General features: G+C 43.8%; 1 protein-coding gene across 2 annotated transcripts; it reads right to left on the bottom strand.

Annotated features, from left to right (window-relative positions):
* Positions 1-7,277: 7,277 nt before the first annotated feature.
* On the bottom strand, positions 7,278-24,702 carry Zfp846 (zinc finger protein 846). Of its 2 annotated transcripts, XM_087562662.1 has the most exons (7): positions 24,429-24,604; positions 14,695-14,741; positions 14,397-14,606; positions 13,898-14,024; positions 11,538-11,609; positions 11,012-11,094; positions 7,278-9,606 (listed from the first exon to the last, which is right to left on the bottom strand). In XM_087562662.1, exons 3-7 carry the CDS (start codon positions 14,397-14,399, stop codon positions 8,278-8,280), a joined length of 1,614 nt encoding a protein of 537 aa, XP_087418788.1. In that variant the 5' UTR covers positions 14,400-14,606; positions 14,695-14,741; positions 24,429-24,604; the 3' UTR covers positions 7,278-8,277.
* Positions 24,703-24,966: the final 264 nt, after the last annotated feature.

Raw genomic sequence — 24,966 nt, 5'->3', positions numbered from 1 at the left:
CCCAGCCTACATTTGATTTTAAAGATGGAGGAAGTTCAATGCATGGTCATGCAAAATAAGATTTCAGAGCAGTCTGGTTTTTTGAGATGGGAATCTCACCATGTTGCCTGTGCTGACTTGAACTCCTGGGCTAAAGTAATATTCCTGCCTCCACAGTAGTCTGGACTCTAGGCTTGTGCAGTGTGCTCAGCTTTGAGTGTATCAAAGCAATTTGAAAAGATCTACTCCAGTCTGCTGGGCAGTGGAGGCAATGCCTTTAATCCCAGCACTAAGTAGGCAGAGACAAGTGCATCTCTGAGTTCAAAACCAGCCTCGTCTACAGAGTGAGTTTTGGGACAGCCAAGGCTACACAGAGAAATCCTGTCAACAAAAATCAAAACAAAACAAAAAACAGTAAAACCAAACCAAAAAAAAAAAAAGATTTACTGCAATCATGGGTGGCGGCGTACACACTAATTCTGGCCCTCAGAAGGCAAAGGCAGGTGGATCTCTGAGTTCAAGGCCAGCCAGGTCTACAATGTTGAGTTCCAGGCCATCCAGAGCTACATAGTAAGACCCTGTCTCAAAAAACAAAAAAGAATAAAACAACAAAAAAACTAAACCCCAAAATATCTAATGGAGAGTGAAACCCACTTCTTAAACTCTGCATTAGGCTTTTTCCCCTGAAAGTATTCCTAACAGAAAGGGTTCCAAATGAAGTTACTCTGACCTACAGGGTTCAACATAACCAAACTCCAGTAGTTTCATCCACATATCTCCTTTGCAAATTTCAAAATGTGTAATTTTACTTCCAAGTTGGACTATACTTTTTAAGTGAGAAACTATCTGACACATTCAGAAAATTTAAAAGTTTTAAAGTTAGCTGAAGTCAATGCATTTCTACTCTTTGGAGTCTCAGGAGGGCTGCGCCTTTTGTTTAATGAAAGCAGGTGATAGTTGTGTATGACGTACGTGTTTGAATGGGCATGTGGAGGTCCAAGGCTAGCATACAGAGTCCTTTGCACTCACTCTCTACCCTTTTCACTGAGGCAGGGTGTGTTCAGTGGTCTTGCTAGCCAGATTGCTTTGTAGATCCTACCTGTGTTGAAATTACATAGAGGGCAGACATACCCATGCCTCATTTACTTGGATTCTGGAGATCCAAACTTTGGTCCCCACATTTGTGAGGTAAGTGCTTTATCCACTGAGCCATCTCCCAGCCCTACTCTTCACTTTATAAGCTAAGACTTATTCATGGTGCTTAGATCTGAGAGTAGATTTCAATCAATTATTGCCTGATACATATCAAATACTACATAAAATGTCAAATGTAGGAGCTGGAGAGCTGGCTCAATGGTTAAGAGCACTGACTACTTAACCTCCTTAACTTAGCCCTACCCCTGAGTTTGATTCCCAGAACCCATATGGTGGCTCACAAACATTTGTAATTCCAGTTCCAGGGGATCCAACACCCTCTTCTGGTTGGGCTCCATGAGAACTAGGCATACACATAAAAAATGTAAAGATCAAATGTTAATGTTAAATCCAGACCTGCGGAGGAAAGGAGTTCAGTTTCCAAGACAACGGTGATGGCTTAACAATGTGTAACTTTATGCAGAAGCTGTCCACACTAAATTAGTACCAGGAAAACAACAAATTAAAGCTTTATAGTGGGCTGGAGAGATGGCTCAGTGGTTAAGAGCACTGACTGCTCTTCCAGAGGTCCTGAGTTCAATTCCCAGCAACCATATGGTGGCTCACAACCATCTGTAGTGAGAGATCTGATGCCCTCTTCTGGTGTGTCTGAAGACAGCTAAAGTGAACTCATATATAATAAAAAAAATAAATCTTAAAAATAAAGCTTTATAGTAACTCCTCAAAGTCCCTTCTAACATACATGTAATTATGGCTGGTTTTGATGTTCTTGCTGGTGTTTTTCTTTTTCTCTGAGACAAGGTCTCACTACTGTACAGCTCTGGTTGTCTGGAACTCAAGAGATTTACCTGCTGCTGCTTCCCCAGTGCTGGAATTAAAGGTGTACTCCACCACTGCTCACAGGCTTTTTATTTTTTATTTATTGTGTTTCCATGGTACCCGTGTGGAGTTCAGAGGACAATCTTAGGTAGCTGGTTTGCTGTTTCCACCTTGTAAGTCTTAGAAGATCAAACTTGGATAGTCAGGTTTGATGGCAAGCACCTTTCCCCAATGATCATCTAACTTGCCCTGGAAGCTTTGTCTGTTGCTTGTTTCATGACTTTATAGCCCCTTCATTCTCTAAAGCCTTTTACATTCAAGATAGAGTTTGGTTTTGTTTTTGAGGTAGGATTTCTCCAGCCCTGGCTGGTCTGGAACTTCCTACATGGGCCAGGCTGGCCTCAAACTCACCCTCTGCTGCCTTCCAGAGCAGGAAGTAAAGTTGTGTGACACGGCACCTGGGCAGGTAGTTTTTATTGTCCACCTTTCTTAAACAGTTGAGGAATGTTTGATTGTCAAAGCCTCTCATTTTGTAGTTAGCTCTAGCAGATTCAGTGACAGAATTTATCATAGGTCAAACCTTTCCCTATCCTTTCTCCAAACCAAAGTTGGATTCTCACCATTTTCTATGTCAACAAAATAAAGTGTAGAATTCAAAAATTTGACATAGCTGTTTGTTCTCTGCCACAGTGAACTCTGTCTTAGACTTAGAGGATGGGGTATAAAGTTGTGTTTCAGTACAGATTATACAGGGAGATCATGAGGAAGCTGACAGTTTGGGTTGGATTCTGGGCAACAGAAATATTCTGAATAGTTATTTGAGTGTGACACCAGACACACTTGAATAAGACTGCAGAGCAGCCCCACTCAGACCACAAGGTCCTGCCTGTCTCTACAGGTGCACAGTGAATTTTGCTGGACGGAGATACATGTAGAATCCTTGCCCTAGGTAGGCACAAGGGATGTGGACTCCATTCTTTTAATTGATAAAATTGATACATGCTTCTGTATTTATTTTCTCCCTCACTTCTTACTTTTGAAAGGGCCTCCTGTCTTCCTGGTACTGAACTCTCTATATAGCCAAAAATAACCTCTCCTCCTCTCACATCCTGAGTGTTAGGATTACAGGTGTGAGGCAATGGCCTGGCTACTATCGTGTGTGTGTGTGTGTGTGTGTGTGTGTGTGTGTGTGTGTGTGTATACAGTATGTATGTATGTATGTATGTATGTATATATATATAATACATATTATATATACATGTACACACATAGGCTGACCTGGATGCCCTGCCTCAGCTTCCCAAGCACCAGTATTATGGGTGTATGGCACAATGCAGAACTATGGATCCTGTTTTGGAGATGAAAATGTCGATGTGCATACATACTTCTACCTAATCATGAAACTGAGGCAGATCAGTTTAGCTAGGGCATTTGAAGGAGTTAGCAAACATGAGAGACTGAGACTCCCTTACCCCCAATTATGAAATTATGGATCCATTATGCAAGTTTCTCTCATTTTTAAAATTATGCTTGTTTATTGCCATGGCAATTCTCTTCTGCCATTTTGTGGATACTGGGAGTGGACTCCGTCTTCCTGATTCGGCAGCATGGATCTTCAACCACTTAGTCATTAGTTCTCAACCTGTGGTTGTATCCCCTTTGGGGGTGGCTTTCACAGAGGTCACATATCAGATATCCTACACCTCAGACATTTACATTACTATTCATAACAGTGGAAACATTAGTTATGAAATGGCAACAAAAATAATGTTATGTCTGGGGCCACAACAACATGAGGAACTGTATTTAAGGGTTGCAGCGTTAGGAAGATTGGGAACTCTGCACTATGCCATCCCTCAGTATGCAAGTTTAATGAACTTTCTGTGAGCTGTGGTTTGATGTAAACTCTAACTTCAAAGCCTTTTTAGGGCAATATTTTGGAGAAGACAGGAACCAGCAGCAGGTGAGATGGGGGGGGAGATGGGAGGAGAAGACAGGAGTGACAGTAAGTATGAGCTCAGCACACAGTGAGCATGTGTGAAAATACCCCACAAAACCCATCATTTTGTTACTGGTTTTTGTTTTTGTTTCCAGGGTAGGGAGCTCATATGTGGGAGTCAGAGGACCACTTGAGGATGTTGGTGCTCTCTTTCCACCATGTGAGTCTCAGAGACTAAACGCTGGTTCACAGGCTTGAAGACAAACACCTTTACAATTAAGGATATTGAGAAAGCTTCTGAAATCACAGAAATAGTTAGAGAAACTTGGGATGCCAAAATTAAGAAATCCTTGAGATACCATCACATGCAAACTTGTATAGCTGCGTGGAAATCAGGGTGGCATTTCCTCAGGAAGCTGGAAATAAGTACTTCAAGACTCAGCCTTACCACTCTTGGGCATGAACCCAAAGGATACCTTACTCTACTACAGAGACACCTGCTCAACCATGTTCACTGCTCTCTACCCGTAAGAGCCAGAAACTGGAAACAATCTAGATGTCTCTCAACATCTAGAAAGAAATAAATGTGTAACATTTACACAATGGAGTATACCCAGCTGCTAAAAATAAATCATGAAATTTGTAAATAAATGGATAAAACTAGAAAAAATCCTGAGTCAACCCAGAAAGATAAATATGCTATGTTTTCTCTTATATGTGGACATTAAGCTACAATCTATAGAGCCAGAGAGTTTAGATATGGAGGAAGAGATTAGGTAGGGCACATGGATCTCCCTGGGATGGGGAAATAGAGTAGATGGAGGAGAGAGGAGCCACTGCAATGAGACAGGAAAACTGAAGGAAAAAATATGGAAACCTAGTACAGTAGAAGCATATATATATATGTATATATATATGTATGTATGTATATATATATATGTGTATATATATGTATGTATGTATATATATATATCTTCACAAGTTGATGGGAAGGACTTATTGCTGCAGACAACACCTACATGACTCCTTGGACATGGAGAAGTTGAGCTGGTGCCTACTTAGTGTTCATGATGCTGGAAGATACTATGCACACTACCAGAGGAGACCCAGCTACTAACCCTTTTTAGTGCACAATGGTGACTTGCGGCAAGATACACTGGTGTAAGAGTGGCACAAAGCTGTGGGGATACCAACCAACATCTGACTGGATGTAAGGCCCACTCCATGAGATGGGACTCAGCCCCAGCACTGCTCAGGTGGCTAAGAACCTGAGACAAGATAGGCCATGGACTTGGAGGAAAACCAAATACCACTGTTCTGCTAAAGGGATGTGGCAATAAAAGACTCCTAACAACATTCTGCTACACTCACAGACCAGTGTCTTGCTCAGTCATCATCAGAGAAGCTCCCTCCTGCAGTGGATGGGAACAAACACAAAGACCCACAACTGTACCATGTGCAGAGGGGGAGAGACCCTGGAACGCTCAGTCTTAAACAAATTCCTCCTAAGGATATTGAAGACCAAGGAAACAAGGCCTTCTAAAGGCAGCAGGAATGACACACATAAACTCAGACTGTGGCACCATTCACAGGGCCTGCACAGGTCTAAGCCAGATGGGTCTGGCCCAGTGGTTAAAGAGGAAGTGGACATAAGTTCCCATCTCTAACCCAGAAGCTATTTCCAATTGACAACTTTCAAAGGAAAAATTAGTTTTCTCCAATGGGGTCTCACTGGGCATACAAACCACTCTCAGGACAGATTCCCATGCTCAGCGATAGATGGCCAACACAAAATAAATTTAATGGCATTATTGGGGGTTTCCCCACCTCACAGGTCTTTGTATTTATATTGATTTCTGATTTTGTGTTTTATTGGATTTATATATGTGCAAACATGTCTCTCTATGTCTGTTTCTTGTGTTTTCTCCTTTGACTTTTTCTTCTGAATGTTTTCTTATATCTTATTTGATTTTATTAACCCCCCTCTCTCTTTGACAGAGTTTCTCTGTGTAGCCTTGGCTGTCCTGCAACTACTCTGTAGACCAGGCTAGTCTCCAACTCAGAGATCCACCTGCCTCTGCCTCCTGAGTGCTGGGATTAAAGGTGTGCACCACCACGTCCATCTGGATACCATGAGCTCTGGGGCAGCTGGGACTACACAGTAAAACCATATTATCAGAGAGCTGTGTGGGGACATAGCTTACTGATTACCAATAAAAGGAAAGAAAGCAGAAAGCAAACAACAACAACAAAACCCAACAGAACAAATGAAAACTACATAAAACAGAACCAAACCCTACAGTTAAGAAGTAACTTAGGATGTCTGAGTCTTAAAAACCAATTAAAAACCTAAGGGGACCCCAAGATGGCTCAGCATGAAAGGGAACTTGCTGCTAAGCCAGACAGCCTGAGTTGGGTCCCTGGAATCCATATGGCCTACTGCAAGTTGTCCTCTGCTGTGAATCCTGCATTTTCTGCCTTCAACAAAACAAAAACATAGTAGAGTGGCAACTGTACCCTAGGCACTTCCCAAGAAATGGCTGCTATGCGTTTCTGTGGGAAGTCATAATAGTGCCTAAAAGAAGTTTCTTATGCACAGTACTGAGAAAAGGCACAGTATGGCGTACCATCCAGGTCTACCAGAGGCAAAACACAGGGACAGGAAGCTGGGATGTAAGCAAGAAAAGCCTTAGCCACAATGGTTATTGAAATTTCTGCCAAGAAGGAAATGTATGACTGGAAAAAAATTTAAGATCAATAATTTTGAATATTTGTAGTAAGCAAGAGCATATGTGTATAGGTGATGTCTCTATTTCTCTTCAGTTTTGGTCTAGATTGATCAAGGACATGGGACATAAATGCTTAGTGGGTTCCCAGAAAAGGACAGGGTTTGGGACTCCGTATTAACTGTCTCCTTATTAGCTGACTTATTTGTGTGAGTGCATGTGCACTTGCCTGTGGGTACCCAGAGACTAGAAGAGGGAGTCGGATCTCCTGGAGCTTGAGGAAAGGCAGTTATGCATACCTCAGTGTGAGTGCTGGAAGTAAACTCTGGTCCTCGGAGATGGAAAGTGCTCTTAACCACAGAGCCATCTCTCTGGTCCCCGCTTAATTGTTCTGACTCTGAAGTGTATGGGTCAGCGAGACGTCTCAGTGAGTTAAGGTCTGCCAGGCCGTGCCTGACAACCCGAGTTTTATCCATGGAACCCAGACGGTGAGAGGAGGGGTCAGACTCCAGCACATGGTCTAATCTCAGATGCATCATGACACCTAACCCACTCCCAACACACACACGCACGCACGCACGCACACCAGTTATGATTATAAAACATGTCCCCAAGCATTCGAGTTATTTGTAATTTTGAGGAATTACCAGAAGCCAGGAGGGGTTGTATTATGATTTATATATGAAAGGTACCCCAAAAGCTCACATACGGAAGCTTGGCCCCTAGGGCTGTAGCGTTCACAGGGTAGGATGAGAGAGCTATCTGCATCTTGAGGGCTCCGGCTCCATCAAGGACTGATGCATTTATGGATTCCTGGCTCACTGTGTTTGTGGGAAGGACTCTGCTAGCTCATTTGCTTATTTATTTATGTCACCTTTCATCTAAATGTTGTGAAAAGGGAACAAGGACATCTTAACGACCGTGGGGACTGTATTATGAAACTCAGCTCTGCAAGCTACTAGAGGGCAGCATGTTTCATAGTTGGCAAGCCAAGAACAGACTCTACACCACTTAAACAATGTTTATAGTCCAAAAGTCCTCATAACACAGCTTACTACCCAGAAGCTGTAGCAACCAAGATGAAATGGTGTTGTTTGAAGGAAAGAAAATGTATCATAACTCCAGGACTATCAGGACAAGAATCAGGACAAAAGTTCAAAATAAGTATCACCCAACAGGCCTCACTGCTGCCAGCACACCACACTTCCGGACACATGGATACAATTTCCATATAGCTAATTTCCCTTGGGTATGGATTATAATGCTACTAAACACCGAGAATTAAGTTCATGTTACTTTCTAACATTCTTTACCTTCATAAAGGTTTTCTCAAGTGTTGGGACAAGTGATTTTAAAATACTTAAGAGAACTACAACCTTTTATGTAGTAAATCACTCTTACTCAGTGATTCCCTCACTGTGAAGCCTCACACATTTAGTAAGGTCCTGGTAAGTAGCGAGGGCTTTAATATTTCCTTAAATTCATGGGACATCTTGAGTATGAGCTCTTTTCATGTTTTCAGAGTAAACTGTTACAGTTGGGGGCTTTTGCACATTCCTTGGCTTCTTAGTAGTATAAGTCCCAGTCTGACAAAACCAAGACGTGGGGGATGAAGGGTTTCTGGCATTCCGTCTATCTGAAGTGACTGCTCACCGGGAGTTACTGGTGTTCAGTTAGTAGGGAAAACCTATCGTAGGCTTCCTTCCCTACAGTCTCAACAAAAGGTTTCTCTCTAGCGTGAATTTTTACGTGGTGAATGAGGTTGGATGAAGAAGTGAAGGTTTTCTCACATTCCATACACTCATAGGGCCTCTCGCCAGTGTGAGTTCGGATATGTTCAGTTCGGCTTGAGGAAGTAGTGAAATCTTTCCCACAGTACTTACACTTATACGGTTTTGTTCCAGTGTGAATACGAATGTGTTTAGTAAGGTATGAGAAATACTGAAAGGATTTTCCACATACATCACATTCAAATGGCTTTTCAACCTCATGAGTTTTTAAATGGTCGTGTAGCAGATTGTACCTCCGGTAGGCTTTCCCACAGTCCTTACACTCGTAGGGTTTGTCTCCAGTGTGAATGGTTAGATGCTTACGTAAGTAGGAGGAGTTGAGGAAGGCTTTTCCACATTCCTTACATATGCATGGTCTCTCTCCACTGTGAGTTCTTAAGTGTCTGCGCAGGTACGAGGAAGCATGGAAGACTTTCCCGCATTCACCACATATATGGGGCATCTCTCCACTGTGCGTCTTTCTTATATGGTTATGTAGGTATGAGGAATTGAGGAAGGCCTTTCCACATTCCTTGCATATATAGGGTCTTTCTCCACTGTGAGTTCTTACATGTCTACGTAGATTTGAGTAAGAATGGAAGGCTTTTCCACATTCTCCACATATATAGGGTCTCTCTCCACTGTGAGTTCTTCCTACATGGTTCCGCAGGTATGAGGAAGTGAGGAAGGCTCGCCCACATTCCTTACATATGTAGGGTCTCTCCCCACTGTGAATTCTTATATGCTGACTAAGGCGTGGGGATGAAGCAAAGGCTTTCCCACACTCTTTACATGCAAAGGGTTTCTCTGAAGCATGGGTTGATATATGTGTTATAAGGCCTGACCGCTTAGCAAAGGCTTTCCCACAATCCTTGCATTTATACGGTTTCTCTCCAGTGTGAGTTCTAAAGTGTTCCACTAGCCTTGAGTAGGTAGTGAAGGCTTTCCCACACTCCTTACATTCATAGGGTTTCTCTCCAGTGTGGCTTCGCAGGTGTCTGTTGAGATTTGAAGACCGTCCAAAGGCTTTTCCACAAATCTTACACGGGTACGTTTTTATGGTGTGTACTTGAGCAGAGGCATCATGATCTGAGTGGGTGAGATGGCCGGTGTTCCACGCACTGTGAGTTTTCACATGTGTCTTGAAATATGAGTGTTCACTGAAAATTTCTCCACATTGTGTATAGTAACAGAGTTCTCGTGCACTGTGGCTTCTGCCCTGTTGATAAAGGGATGAGTCGGGGTTAGACAGTTTTTCAGACTTATTAAAGGATTCCACTTATGTGAGGGCACAAAAACGATTTTTGCCATTTTGACTACATGCAAGACTCCTTCTTTAAAGTCCAGAACCATGAGTTCTAATCTTGGAAAGATGTCTCAGTATTTTAGTAGTTTTTTAGTTTTTGAAAAGGGTTTTACTATGCAGCTATGGCTGGTCTGAAGCTCTATGTAGAGAAGGCTGGCTTCAAATCTAGAGATCCACCTGTAATCTGTATGCTGGGATAAAGGCGTGTGCCACCAATCCTGGCCCCTTGCCTCAGCCTCCTATCTATCCGCGTGCATGTGTGTGTGTGTGTGTGTGTGTGTGTGTGTGTGTGTGTGTGTGTATGTATGTATGTATGTATTATGTATGTATGTATGTATACATCCCAAGTGCCTGGATTAAAGGCATGTACTACCATACCTGGGCTTGCTTCAGTATTTTAATGAAATTATTTTAAGAATCTCAGAAACCAGTGATTTATGCAGGAATGTGTACTCAGGAGGGCTTTATCACCCCAAGGTTTGACCTAGACTCTTAAGACATTTCTCTTAGTTAGGTATATATTACTTCTCTTATGTATTTATCATTTATATTGATTTGTCTACAAAATTCCCAACCTTTCCTGAGTGTAGTAAATAAGAAATCTCCTGGGTAATCTCATAATTTATTAAGACTATTCTTTCTCTCCTGCTGATGAATGAACGAATGATAAAGTATGTTTAACTTTTTTGTAGTGTGTTTAGATTTTCTGCCATGTTTTCTTTCAAACTGAATGATGTAATAGTAGTTGCTATTTGATCTAAGCTCCAAAGAATCACTAAGATATATCCAAAACTGCCGTAAAAGCTAGTATCTAGTTACATAGGTGGGGCCATGTACTTGTGATATCTTTTCTTAAAAAATTTATGCTGAGTGAGGTAGGCAGAACTCACTGAGTTAGATGTCTTTCTGATTTAGATAACAAGTACTGGGCCAGCCAAGGCTACTTAAGTAAGACCCTGTCTCAAATAAATACAATACACGAATAAGATTGCATTTATTTACTTGGGAGGGGAGTGTGCGTGTAGAGGTCAGAGAATAGCCGGTCAGTCAGCTCTCTCTTCTACAGTGTGGCTACTGTGGGCCAAACTCATGCTGTCAGGCCTTGCATCAAGAGTCTTTACCCACCAAGACATCTGGGCAGAAGAATCTCTTAAAGAACAGGTTTTGTGATAGGTTTGGGACACCTCAAAATTTATTATATTCAAAACACTTCTCAGGTACACTGCTTATCCCTCCTGTGTGCCATTTGCTTTCCTACAATGGAATTCATAAGTTTCTGTGAGTGAGGGAAATGACAAGTGTCTCTGGTCAGTCTTACTGTTTGTACTCCACTGGAAGTCTGTCCCCTCAAAAAATCCTGATGCAATGTTGACTCTTGGGTGCCAAGTGGCATTTCCCATTCTGAAGATAAACAGAAAAGCAAAATTAAGGGTTGGAGAAAAATAAATGGTCAGTTACAAAGTTAACAACCATGGGCTTTTTTTGATCGCTCTTCTGAAGCTCATTAGGAAGAAAGTAAAGTGTGACCATTTTGACAAGGTCAATAAATTGACTACACTAAGGATGTGGTTTTCAGTGTTTTATTTCAAACTGACTCTTTGAAAATTAAAACTCATAGTGAATGAAAATCGTATTAGGGCAGCAAGGTAGCAAAGATACAAACAAATACATAACAGACAATAACCATAAAACCCAATAGGCCATTCTGCAAAATTACACGGAAACCTGAGAAGGCAAAGAGTAAGAGCAGAGGATTTCCTTCCTCCTCCAGTGCATGGTCCGCACTTAAGAGCCATCAAAGAGTCCATATACCAATTGCAAACATATTCTCCACAAACACTCACCTTGGAGATCTTCTCTGTGCAAATCCTCTTCCTCCAACCAGGAGATCAGACTGGGTTTGATGACCTCACATCCTTATCCATGGCAAAGTATATTCATGGAGGAATTCATGCAAAAGAGTATAAAAAACAATCAGTATAGGGGTTGGGGATTTAGCTCAGTGGTAGAGCGCTTGCCTACCAAGTGCAAGGCCCTGGGTTCGGTCCCCAGCTCTGGGAAAAAAAACAATCAGTATAATTTAGCAGCTGCTTGGTTTTTTTCGTTGTTTTATTTTGGTTTGGACAGGGCATCGCATGTAGCTGGCTGTTGTGGAACACAATATGTAGACCACCCTGGTCTCAAACTCACAAAAAGCTCCTTCTGCCGCTGAATGCTTCAATTAAAGACGTGCCCACTATGCGCTGGTGAAGAGTTACTGCTGTCTTGAGACGCTCCGTCTGATAATTATATACACTCTAAGAAACCGCCAATACTCAAGTCAGATGGAAAGGACAGCAAAACAAAGACGATTTCGCCCTCAAACAGCAGGCCACTGTGTTAGACTCATCCGGGTCAAAGTTAGCTCTCTGAGTTTCCAATCAGTAGGCCAAAGGAAGAGAAGGACCACCCCGCCCCTCAGCAGCGCTGGAGATCAAACATAGGAACCTGCAAAGAACACCCAGCTACATCCCAACTCAATAAATTTAATTTTTAAAATTCACTTATTTTGGGGGCTGGAGAGATGGCTCAGTGGTTAAGAACATTGTCTGCTCTTCCAGAGGTCATGAGTTCAATTCCCAGCAACCACATGGTGGCTCACAACCATCTGTAGTGGGATTCAATGCTATCTCCTGGTGTGTCAGTGACAGCATACTCATATGTGTTAAATAAATAAATATGTTTTAAAATTTTTATTTATTTTGAGACAGGGTCTTACTATGTAGCTCTAGCTATCCTGGACCTCACTATGTAGCTGGCCTTAAACTCACAGAGGCACATCTGCCTCTGCCTCCCAAGTGCAAGGCTTAGAGCTATGCGCCACCATGCCCAGTCAGTAATCTATGTTTCCAACAGGGTGACTGGCATTCATGCAGAATGGTATTTTATGAACTGCCACAGAAAATTAAAATGCACAACAGCCCCACTTATTCATGGTTTTGCTGTCTGTGGTTAGTTACATATTACCTACCCTATCCTGAAAATAGTAAGTGCAAATTTCCAGAAATGTTTCATTTACAATTGCACAGCATTTTGAGTGGAATCGCAGACTCTCACACTATCCTTTGCTCTTCCCTGGGTGCTGACCATCCTTTGCGCGTCCGGCTTAGCCGTGCTGCCTGCTCGCTGGTCCCTTACATCTCAGCTTGCCGCAATACACAAGACTTGCCAGGCATGGTGGCAAAAGCCTTTAATCCCAGCATTTGCATGTGGGAAGCAGATTTCAGGGAACTCGGGGAGCTTGATCTATACAATGAGTTATGTGTACGTAAGCTATGGCTACATAAGAGACCCTGTCTCAAAACAAAACCAAAGTGGCAACAGGTGTGCTCATATTGCCCTCAGTTACTAATGGCCCCAAACAGGGTAGTCCTGACAGCAAGTTAGATATGGAAAGAGAAGTCATAAAGTGCTTCACTTAGCAAAAAGTTGATAGTTCTAGACAATAAGGAGAGGCGTGGGAGGGAAACCTATAGGCTGAGGTTACTAACCTCTACTTTTAGACGTTTCATTTCTTTCTTTCTCTTTGTTTGTTATTTTATGTGAGACGTTTCATTTCTTATTTGAGTGTTTGCCTTCATGGATATGTGTACTATGTGCACACAGTGCCTCGGAGACCAGGAGAGGGAGCCATTCTCTCCAACCAGAATGACAGGCAGTTACGAGCTGCCACACCTGGACCAGGGAACCAAGCCCGGGTCCTTTGCATGACCAGCAAGTGCTCTCCATTGCTGGGCCACTTCTCCAGTCCAGTGCTAATCTCCCCTCTCAAGCAGCCTCCAGCCAGACATTGTAGTATATGTCTTTAATCCCAGCACTTGGGAGGTGGGGACAGGAGGATTGGGAATTCAAGGTCAACCATAACTATGATTGGATTTTGTATCCCAAAATACAAACAAACAAACCTCCAATCTGTGAAATCATGAAAAAGGAATTCATGCAGGTTTTGTTGTAACTCAGAAAGTTACTACTGTGTATATAGTTCAGTCCTTTCTACGTTTAGGTATCCACTGGAAATCTTGAATCTCTTGAACTTTCCATAAACGGGTTATGGGATTAGGACAAAGTCTGTGTGCCTCTTACTTGTATTTTGATTCCCTCAGCATACCAGAATATCCCATCCCTCTCCTCCCTCAGAAGCCATAAGGAGTAGTGGCAGTCCTACCTGCTGAGGCCAGGTTCTGGTAATTCTCCAGCATCACCTCTCTGTAGAGGTCTCTGTGAGCTTGATCCAATAAAATCCATTCTTCTTGGGTGAAGTCCACAGCCACATCATCAAAAGTTACTGAGACCTAAGTCACACACACACACACACACACACACACACACACACACACACACACACACACACACACACAGTTTGAGTAACAATGTCATACACACCAATGTTCTCTACAGTTTAAGAGGTGAGGACCAATACCCATACAGAAATCTGAGAGCTTCCAGTGACTGCCCCAGAGCTGAGAGGTCCCCCTAACCCCATCTACACTCAACTTGTCAATCTGCTCCATCATTTACTACTAATAACCCTTCTGACAGGTGAGTAGACCTTGTTAGAGCCAGGCTGGGAGCCCTCCCTCAGTGTTTTGACATATACTTCCAAGCTGCATACACTGTCTCAACAGTAACAGATGAACACTGCAAGAACACTAGGTCTTCCTTACCATCTGTCAGAACAACAGGACGGAACTGGACAGAATTCATGTGCCTTTGACATTAAGAGTATCGAGATTAGGATTACGGAAATCCTGGGATGATTTTCTGGCAATGCCTCAACCATTCTCACTCTCAGAAGTCCGGCTGGGTACTGAGTTCCTGAGGGGCTGCTACTTGTTTTAGAAGCTGTGGACATCGAGCCTGTCCTGAAGGTGTATCTACAAGGCAGAGGCAAGTGCGTCACTAAGGAGACGCAGTTCATACCTGGTAACAATTTGTCAGGCAATCAGCCACCATCTTTTCTACCTTTCTCTTTTCTTCAAGAATGGGGTCTGAGTCCTGACGCAGAGCTCCTGGAAAAGACAGAAGTCAAGAGAAGTCAGAGTTGCCATTAATTCCTACTCGCGTGACGTCCTTCTGCCGTGATGTCATTCTGCCCTCCATAATTTCCTTTCCTGTTGTTGTGATAAAATACTCTGACAAAAGCAACTGAAGGAGAAAGGGCTCACTCTGGTTCACAGATTCAGGTGACAGTGCATCATGGTGGGGAAGCAAAGGAGCTTAAGGTCACATGACAGCCAGTCAGAAAGCAGAAAGGCAGTGGATAATTGCTTAGCTCACTCCCCCTTTTATACAGTCGGGATCCTAGCCAAAGTTAAGATGGGTCTTCTCCCATAAAGTAACCTAATCCAGATAATCCCTCTCGGGCATTCTCAGAGGCTAGCCTTAATCTAGATAGCACCTTAAAGGTGTGCCCAGAGATCTGTGTCCCTAGGTGACATTAGAACCGGTTGACAATGGATAACCACCACCACATGGCCCTAATGTGGAACCCATGTAATCCTGCACGCCAGAGAAAACTCACCCACGTACACAGACGTGTGATGCTAGAGCAGTCTGTCTCGCCTAGGACCAGGAGACAAGCTGGCGAACCACGCTACCCTCTGGGAAACTGTCTCATTGTATTGTATTTATAATGTCTTCAAGTCGGAGAGGTGACGCTTTTTTCTTTTATTTGTCCTAGTAATATATCTCATGAGGCTTAAATGGTACTTTTTCAAACACACATGCCGGGGCCTCATGTACAATCCACACTATTGAGCTTTGCATATTGGAATGTTCTCACACTCATGTGCTGACAGCTTGATAATGCAGCAGTGTTGAGAGATGCAGCCTTTGGGAGGTGACACTGAGAGGTCTGTCAGCAATTAATCAAACCAAAGAAGGACATTAATATGCTATTATGAGGTGACACAGTTCAGGGTGTGGGATCTAGATGGAGGAAGTAGGTCTCTGAAGGTGGTTTTTTCTTATGTTCTTCCTCTTGCTGTGTTCCTGCTTCCTGGCTGCTGTGGGGTGAGCAGCTCTGCCTTGTGGTACCTTTTCTACAATGATGTTCTGCCTCACCACAGGCCCAGAAACATGGCCAGCGGAACCTAGGTTAAAACCTCTGGAACACAGAGCAATATATTTTTTTTCCTTTAAAGATGCTGGTGTTGGGGGTTGGGGTTAAAAAAAAAAGATGCTGGTGTTAAGTTTTTCTTCGTTTTGAGACAAGATCTCATGTAGTCTAGGCTGGTCCCAAGCTTGATATGTAGCCAAGGATAAACCTGAATTCCTAATCTTCCTGCCTCTACCTCCCAAGTCATAGAATTACAGGTGTGTGCTACTTTACCTGGCTTACGTGGCGCTGGACAGAAACAGGGTCTTTGGGTGTGCTAGGCAGCCAGCCTACCAGCTGACCCTAGCCCCAACTCCAATGCCAGGCACTTTATTACAGACAGAAAACTAACCCACGAATTCATTAATGTACTATGTGCCCCTAAAGTAAACCAAGCAGGAAGTGTGACTGTTCAGGACTGGATCAGAGTCTCTGAAAAGGAAGGGCAGGTCTGGCCATGGAGAGCACTAGCAGTTGCCATGCTGACGGTGGAATTGCCCATATGCTCCTTTCTCCATGCTAAGGCAACCTTGCTTAGGTATCTCAAGGGACAGAGACACTACACGTCTATGAGGAGTTTATAGGAGGCTCTTCCTCCGAACCATCAAGAAGCAACAGTTCATTATCACACATGAGCTCAGTGAAGAGCACACTAAAGACAGTGGCCTTGTAATAGGGGCATTACTAATAACACTCATTTACTGAAGACCAATGCATGAATATGCAATATATTTGTTTATATATAAACCCATTCTTATTTTTTTTAATATACAGAAGGTTTACTAGCGAGAAAGGAAAGGTGGAGGAAGAGAGACAGGGATAGGGATCGAGCAAAAGAGAGAAAATGGAGATGAAGAGAAAAGAGAGGGGGAGAAAGAAGGAAGATGGAGAGGGAGGGAGGGAGGGAGAGAGAGGAGGGGGAGGAGGGATGGACAGAGAAGAGGGGGAGAGAATGAGAGAGGGGAAGGGGGAGGGAAAGGAGAGAGAACAAGAGAACAAATGCTTGAGTCCCATTCTTATGTCTTAAAACATCTTATTTTGTGTATAGAGGGGTGATCACCTTATATATGTAGAGTTCAAAGAATAACTTGGTTCTTTCCTTCAACCATAAGGATTTGGGGATTAAACCCAGGTTAGCTAGTTTGGGGCAAATGCCCTTTACCTGCTGAATCATCTTGATGATCCTATATAAAACTATTTAATTACCCTACCAACCCTCCAGAGTAGATGATAGAAAAACAGGTCTAGACACTACAAGTAAATCTCTCTCTCTCTCTCTTTTTAAAGATTTATTTATTTTATGTATATGAGTACACTGTAGCTGTCTTCAGACACACCGGAAGAGGGCATCAGATCCCATTACAGATGGTTGTGAGCCACCATGTGGTTGCTGGGAATTGAACTCAGGACCTCTGGAAGGGCAGTCGGTGCTCTTAACTGATGAGCCATCTCCCCAGTTCCCAAGTAACTGTTTCAATATGATAGTTACATAGCGGTGAATTTAGATTGAATGCAGGAAGTTGTTGCAAAGTTCTAATCTTCTGTCACACTTTGATTTCTCAAACTGCAACCAGAGATTCTCCTGCCTCAGTTTTCCAAGTGCTGGGATAAAGGAATGTGCAGCCATACCTTTGATGTTCTGTGATTGTAATTCATGCCCCAACATGATCAGAAGTCAGCCTAGACCTGTACTGTTATTTATTTATTTATTTATTTATTTAGAGACAAAGACTCAAGTAGCCCAGTCTGGCTTTGGACTTGCTATAAGACAGAATGGGAGACAGCTCCTAAGCAGGGGCCACATAGGTCCAGGTGAGCAGACTGACTATGTACAACACCTGCCTGGTGCCCCTTCCTAAGATGACCCCAGATACTCAGAGGCCCCAGGTGCCACTGAGAGGAGCAAGTGAGTGGTGGAGAGATGGAAGAGAAAGAGAAGCAGAAGGATGTGTGCACAACGAGGAGAGGCAGAACCGGAGAGTCAACCTGATGTGTGTAGCTTGTGAAATCACCTGTGGCCATTGTGAGGTCCTGGCCCATGCTGCCATCAAGGGCGAGGCCTGGGTCTGTAGCCCTGCAGCAGCAGGGGTCTGTTACCACCCTGGTCTGGACTGCTGCTGGGGGCCATGTTGATGTCTAAGGGTTGTGCATAGCTGGCCCTGCCTCTCACCAGCTGTAGTACTCAGGAGAGAGTCTTGCCCAGGAAGCACAATAGCTGGTTCAGGAGCTGAGGGTGAGGCAGTCCAAGGATGTGAGTGTGAGAGAGCACTTTAGCACCAGTCTCCACTTGACCTTTAACAAGTCTTCACTCACAGAGGGACTAACTAAAGAGCAGGCCAACTCTGTGGTCATTTTCCTATTTTTTTATATGTGTAAATAGAATATAGACATTCTTGACAATTGGCAGAATCCCTTCAATTTGCTGTCTGGCATGGAAAGCAGAAGCAGCAAATAGAACTGGGCATGGTAGCCTATACTACCCACACACTTGGGAGGTAAAGGCAGAAGGACTGCTACAGGTTCCAAGCCAACCAGTGAAAGGACGACATAAACCCCTCTGTCTCCATTTAAGGACCAGGCCTGATTATGAAAAGAAGGCCATAAGGCATCAGCTCCAGGGACAGACAATAAGTCCCAGGAACTAGGCCATAAGGCATCAGCTCCCCTCCAAAGAACATCCTGGGGAAAATACCTTATCTCAGAGTGGGCCATCCATGCTGGACAGCCCGTCTCGTCCTGTGGCTGAATGTCCAGAGCACACGAATGTGACCACTGACCACCTGTGACCCCCTCGCATCCACCAACGAAATTTTAGATTACTTAATCCTTTTAAAAAATTTCCCCAAATTTTCTTTAAGAAGGCCTTTTTGCCTTTGTATAGGGTCACCATTTCAAGTAATGGTTGATCCTTGTATATTGGTTGTTTCTGCAGAATAAACGCTCTTTGTCTTTGTGTACTGTCTGAGCCTGGGGTCGTCCTTCGGCGATTGTATGACTGTTACACTAGAGGTAACAGCAAGCGCCTGCCCCAAAAACTGAAGAAGAATCCCCATTTCATTCTTCACAGAAATAGAAAAAAGCTATCTTAAAGTTTATATGAAACCACAAAAGACCCAAGATAGCCAAGAAATTCTAAATATAAAGAACAGAAGAGGGATTACCATTCCAGATCTTAAGATATATTACAGAGGTTGTCATAAAAATAATATGGTACCAGCCCAAAAACAGGCACTCAGACCAGTGGGACAAAAGCAAAGACCTGAACATGAGCACAAGTAACTTCAGCCACTTAATATTTGATAAAAATGTAAAAAAAAAAACAAAAACAAAAAACAAAAAAAACCACTGACAAGCAGGAGAAAGAAGGCATCTTCGACAAATGGTACTGGGAAAACTACATGCCCACATGCAGAATCATAAAATTAGATCCATATCTACCACCTGCTCCAAAACTATCTCCAGATGGTCCACAGAATGGGAGAGAATCTTTGCCTGCTGTACAACTGACAAAGGATTAATATTCAGAATATATAAAGAACTAAAATAAAAACAACAACCAAAAAAAAAAACCAAATAAAACAAAACAAGAAACAAATGACACCATTCAAAAACTGAATCTGAGATCTGAACAGTATTCTCGAAAGAAAAAAAGAAAGGAACATCTCAAAAATTTTAATCATCACTAGCAATTAGGGAAAAGTAAATCAAAACATCTTTGATGGCTAAGATCAACCAACAACAAACGCTGAACAGGCTGAGAGGGGGAGGGGGAAGGAGGAAGGTGGGAGGAGGGACCCTCCTTGACTGTTGGTGGGATTGCAAATTGGTAGAGCCACTATGGAATCAGTGTGAAGAATCCACCCCCTCTCTGTTTTGCTCCCCCTTTGGAGATAAGGCTTTTGTGCATAGTCCTGGCTATCCTAAAATGTGCTCTGTAGACCAGGCTGACCTCTGGTACCCAAGTGCTGGGATTAAAGGTGTGTGCCATCATTGGCAGGCTCAAGCATGGAGAACTCTCCAAAAGCTAACGTTAACCTCCCACATGACCCAGCTGCGCCACTCCCTGGCACGTGCCTAAAAATCCTACCCCAGACACCTGCTCAGCCATGTTCACTGCTGCTCTACCCACTACTGTGGGGACTGGAAACACCCTACACGTCCTTCAACCAACAAATGCACGGCGAAAGTGTGGTGCACATGACTTATGTAATACCAGTCAGCTGTGGAGAAAGAAACGAAATCGTGACGTTTGGAGGGGAAGGATGGGTCACAGGGAGTGAGGTGCACAAGACCCGGAAAGACAGCGGTCACATGATCTCTCTTCCCTGAGGCTCCTCGCTCCACACCTCATCCAGACGTGAATACACAATCCGGAGAAACTGCAGAGAGCAGGAACGGAGAACGGACCATTGCCACAGTCAGGAGCGTGGGGCAGTAACAGAGACGAGAACCGCAGGGTGTGAGTGATCGGAGATGGGAAACGGAGAAATGGGGGAGGGCTTTAATCAGGAGGAGGGAGGGAGAAAATATACAAGGAGGGAGGGCAAAATAGCAGAAAGGATGCCTAAAGAAGTTATAAGGAATCATACTATTAACTACTTACCTACAAGATCCTGTAATACACGTAAGTCTGTATTCACATGTACATATATGGTTAAAATGAAAATTTCTCTCTTGAGATCTCAAAAAATCTGATCTGTTGCTACGGACTGTAGTGCCAAATTCTGTACCCAAAGATCTAGGCCTACATGTGAGTTCTCACATTTACCAGCTTTCGTTGTGTACACCTTGTTCCTTAATTTAAAACTATCGGTTAAATAAAAATGGATACAGCCAATTACTGAAGGCTTGAGAGGCAGGCGGTTTTGAGTGACCTGGTGGTGGGTGACAGAAGGAGAAGGAAGAAGAACAAGGAAGAGAGAGGAGAACGCACCATGAGAGGAGATGGACGGTGAGCACATGGCCAGGAAAAACAGCTAGTATTTGTTACAGATTAGGGGTCAAAGCCAAAGTAACCATAATCTGAGTCTCATTTATTTGTAAGCTAGTGGGAGGTAAGTTTAAATTGGCCGTACTACATTTCTCATCTGGGCTGACAAGGCTCCGTCTGAGAACCAAAGACCACCTAAGACAAGGCATGAGAACCTTCTTTTGATGTTGGTTGGGCTGTCCAAACTTACAGGCTATTGCTATCCACCTTGCTTGCCCCTCAGAGGTGGCAGGAAGTCCCTATTGCTGAGACACCACACAATTTTAGATACCCATGTAACAAGAGGCGATGCATTTGAAAGAGAGCAAGGATGTGGCATGTCAGGGAGTTTGGAGGGAGGAAAAAGAAAGGAGAAATGATGTAATTATAATCTCAAAAATAAAAGAGAAAAATTGAACCAAAAAGAAACACTTTCAGAGTCTTGGAAGTCTGTATTCACATAACAAAAGTGCTCCTGAGAAGTTTAAACATGAACACCAACTTGGTATAACCACCGTGCCACTTAACGCATCTGACACAATTTACCACTGCCTTTCCCTGACCTACCGCACTGACACTTCAGAACGTTTCACTGGCCAGTGCAAACTTCCCTAAGTCTTGAAGTAAAATGACCAGCAACGAACACAGGCAGGTGGTCGCAACAATTGTTTTGTTTTGAGACATCATTATGTAGCCCAGGCTAGCCTCATGGTTCTCTCTGCCTCACTTTCTGAGTTGCTGTAATTATTGGCCTCTGTTACCACACACAGCTTCAACTGGTCTTCCATATGGTATGTACTGACAAAGTTAGTGTCACTGTCTCCATTCTAGTTTGTAAGGAACAGAAAGCAGTCTGCGCTCACCTGACAGAGCAAGGACTACCCCTCTTATCTGTCTCCTCCCCTTTCTATACCATGACACAGTCCCCAGAGGACCTGACGGACTATAAAACAGCTACAGGTAAACTATGTTAACCTTGCATTGACTGGACTCAAGTCTTCAAAATTCTCTAAAACCTTTTTGTGACTGGGGAGGAAAAGGCAGGCAGATCTTTGTGAGTTTCAGGCAATCATTATCTACCTATCCAGTTCTGAGCCAGGCAGGGATATGCTGTGAGACCCTGACTTAAAAAAAAAATCTGAGTAACTGTCTTGGTCAGGTTTGTATTCCTGCACAAAACATCATGACCAAGAAGAAGCTGGGGAGGAAAGGGTTTATTCAGCTTACACTTCCACATTGCTGGTCATCACCAAAGGAAGTCAGAACTGGAATTCAAGCAGGTCAGGAAGCAGGAGCTGATGCAGAGGCCATGGAGGGATGTTACTTACTGGCTTGCTTCCCCTGGCTTGCTCAGCTTGCTCTCTTATAGAACCAAGACCACCAGCCCAGGGATGGTACCACCCACAAGGGGCCCTCCCACCCTTGATCACTAACTGAGAAAATGCCTTACAGCTGGATCTCATGGAGGCATTTCCTCAAAGGAGGCTCCTTTCTCTGTGATAACTCCAGTTTGTGTCAAGTTGACACACAAAACCTGCCAGCACTGTAATTCACATCTGTAATCTCAGTACTAAAGAAACCACAGGAGGAAGATTATGAATTCAAGACCTCTCTAAGCTAGATAAAGAGACCTTACTAAAAAACTAAAACCAATCAATCGCATCGCCCCCTTCTCCCTCACCCCGTGGAAGACAGACTGGTGAAATAGCTGTCTTGAGTTCCATTCCCCAGGACTCAAACAGCAGGAGGGAACTGCAAGTCGTCCTCTGACCTCCATATGTCTGTTGTGGCATCTTTGTGTGCACACACAAATATGAAAGTATAGTTAAAAAATATATAGTGGAGATGTAGGGCTGAGATTGACATGATGGCCATGTAAAGACATTCACATGACTTGATTCAGGTCACTGCTCTCTACGCCAACCAAAACGGGGCATAATGCTTAACAGTTATTTTTGAATTTTGAATGCCACATTTTTAAGATTTGAATGTGCTTTTTCTACACAATCATCTACAGGGCCATCTCCAGTCAAGTGTGGGCCAGAAATGTTACAGTTATGGTAGAAGGGAGTTCAGAAAGCAAAGGAACTTGTCCCAGAAGCCTAGAGACCTGCATTCACCCCCCCAGAAGCCACGGAAGGAAGGAATGGAGTCCACAAACTTGTCCTCTGGCCTTCATATGTGTGGCTGTGGCACACGCACAGCCACACCCACCATACATGTCTAGACAGAGATAGTAAATAAAACATTTTAAAGCATATAATATAAAGTCTTCAAGCACTTGCTGAATCATTCAGCAGATCCAAAGAAATCCAAGTGCCAGACAACGGCTTAGCTTTCTTGGTATTTTAAAGCAAACCTAAGCCATTTGTGTATCTGCCACCGGAAGCTAAACTCAGAGCCTCATGCGTGACAAGTAAGTCCACGGCCACTGAGCTACCCGACACACTCAAGGCACTATGCTCTCTTTTTAAGATAGGTATTCTGCTTTTGGAAAGAGCTGACTCGTGACCATGACATCACAGGACAACCATGGACAAAGTCACTAAAGTAACTGAGTAAGCCTGGACCATGTGGCCAGGAAGCATACGGTACTTACTGTCAACTCAGACTGCAGTTCTCAAACCTCCCCTTGGGAGCTCTCTAAGTTCATGGGGGCAGAAGTGGAAAGAAACACACTAATGTTTAAATATACCATTTGATTTCAATCAGAAATAGCAAAACATATGACTTTCTTAAAGAATTTGAGACTCTTCAAAAGTTACGATAGAGCCAGTCATGATGCTAGACAATAGAAATCCCAACCCATGGGAGGTAAAGGCTGGGGGATTAGGAGTTCAGGCTCAGCCTCAATTACATAGCAAGGTATAGGCCAGCCTGGGCTACATGAGACCCTACTTCAGAGAACAAACAGAGGCAATGGAGATGAACCAGTGAGTAAAGGCCAAGCCAGAAAGTCTGATCTCCAGCACCCAGATGGTGAAAAGTGAGAACCAACTCCTGAAAATTGGTCTCTGATCTCTGAGCCAGGAAATTCCTTTTTTGTTGTTGTTGTTGTTGAATCTCTAAGGATGTACAGACCTAGAAACTTCAAATGAAGAGAGCAGGGTACTCTTTTCACCTGTAGAAAGCCACAGTCACACAGTATCTGTACATTTATGTACAAAGTGTTTAGAGGAAGGGTGAGTAGCTTACGGAATGAGCAGTTTTACTGGCAGTAAAGTCAAGAGGAGAGGTGAAGAAAGAGAGAAAGGAAAGGCACGGAAAAGAGAGGAAAAAAGGAAAGATTAAAGAAATAAGCATGTGTATGTGTGTATGTGTGTGTGTGTGTGTGTGTGTGTGTGTGTGCGTGTGTGTGTGTGTGTCTCGCAGGGTGTGGCGATGGCAAAAGTCTTTTTCAATTCTAGCAGAGGCAGGCGGATCTCCAGAAGTTGAGGTCAGCCTGGTCTACATAGCGAGTTCTGGAAGAGCCAAATAATGAAGATTCACCTCCAAATAGAAATGTTTACTCCTGGACACTTAAGAATACTTTTTTTTTTTTTTTACCCGAATGTCATGTGGCGGAATTGAGACGATGTCAAAGACAAAGCCACACTCTGCAAGGAACAAATCACAGCCTGGGGCGCTCACCCGAGCTCCACAATCGCTGGGTTGTGCAGTGGAGGCGGCGGCTGCAGGGCGATGGCCCGTGGCGGGGTTCTGTGCTGGAAAAGGAATCTGGAAGGCGGCTAGAGAGGCTTCTGCAGAGGGCGATCGAGCAGATGGGAGCTCAGAGAGCATTCACAGCGGCCGGAGAGAGGCGGGGTGCCCGTGAGACCCGCCCGTCCCAGGCTTCGGGCCTACAGGGACCGCCTCTCAGCGAGCTGCTCACACAGCCACGCCTTAAACTGACCCTCCGCGGCCGCCGTCATCTCCAGCCCCGCCTCAGCGACTCCCTAGACGTAAGGGTGGACCGCTGGTGAAGAAAGGCACTGCGAACTACAAAACTGCAGGCATCGCAAGAAAAGAATCGGGCCTATGTAGACGTCACTTCCGCTTCCGTCCTGGCGTGAAGCCCGGGAGATTTGGGTCCCAGCCACCTGGGACAGAGAGAAAAATCCTAGGAGCTGGAGAAAGGGCTCTGTGGTTGTTCTTGTAGAGGACCTAGGTTGGATCCCAGCACCCGCAT

The sequence above is a fragment of the Rattus norvegicus genome, chromosome 8 (genome assembly GCF_021556685.1).
Source record: "Rattus norvegicus strain SHRSP/BbbUtx chromosome 8, alternate assembly SHRSP_T2T, whole genome shotgun sequence".
Classification (NCBI taxonomy): Eukaryota; Metazoa; Chordata; class Mammalia; order Rodentia; family Muridae; genus Rattus; species Rattus norvegicus.
The sequence above is the reverse complement of the archived record's forward strand: the minus strand, read 5'-3'. Positions and strand labels throughout refer to the sequence as shown.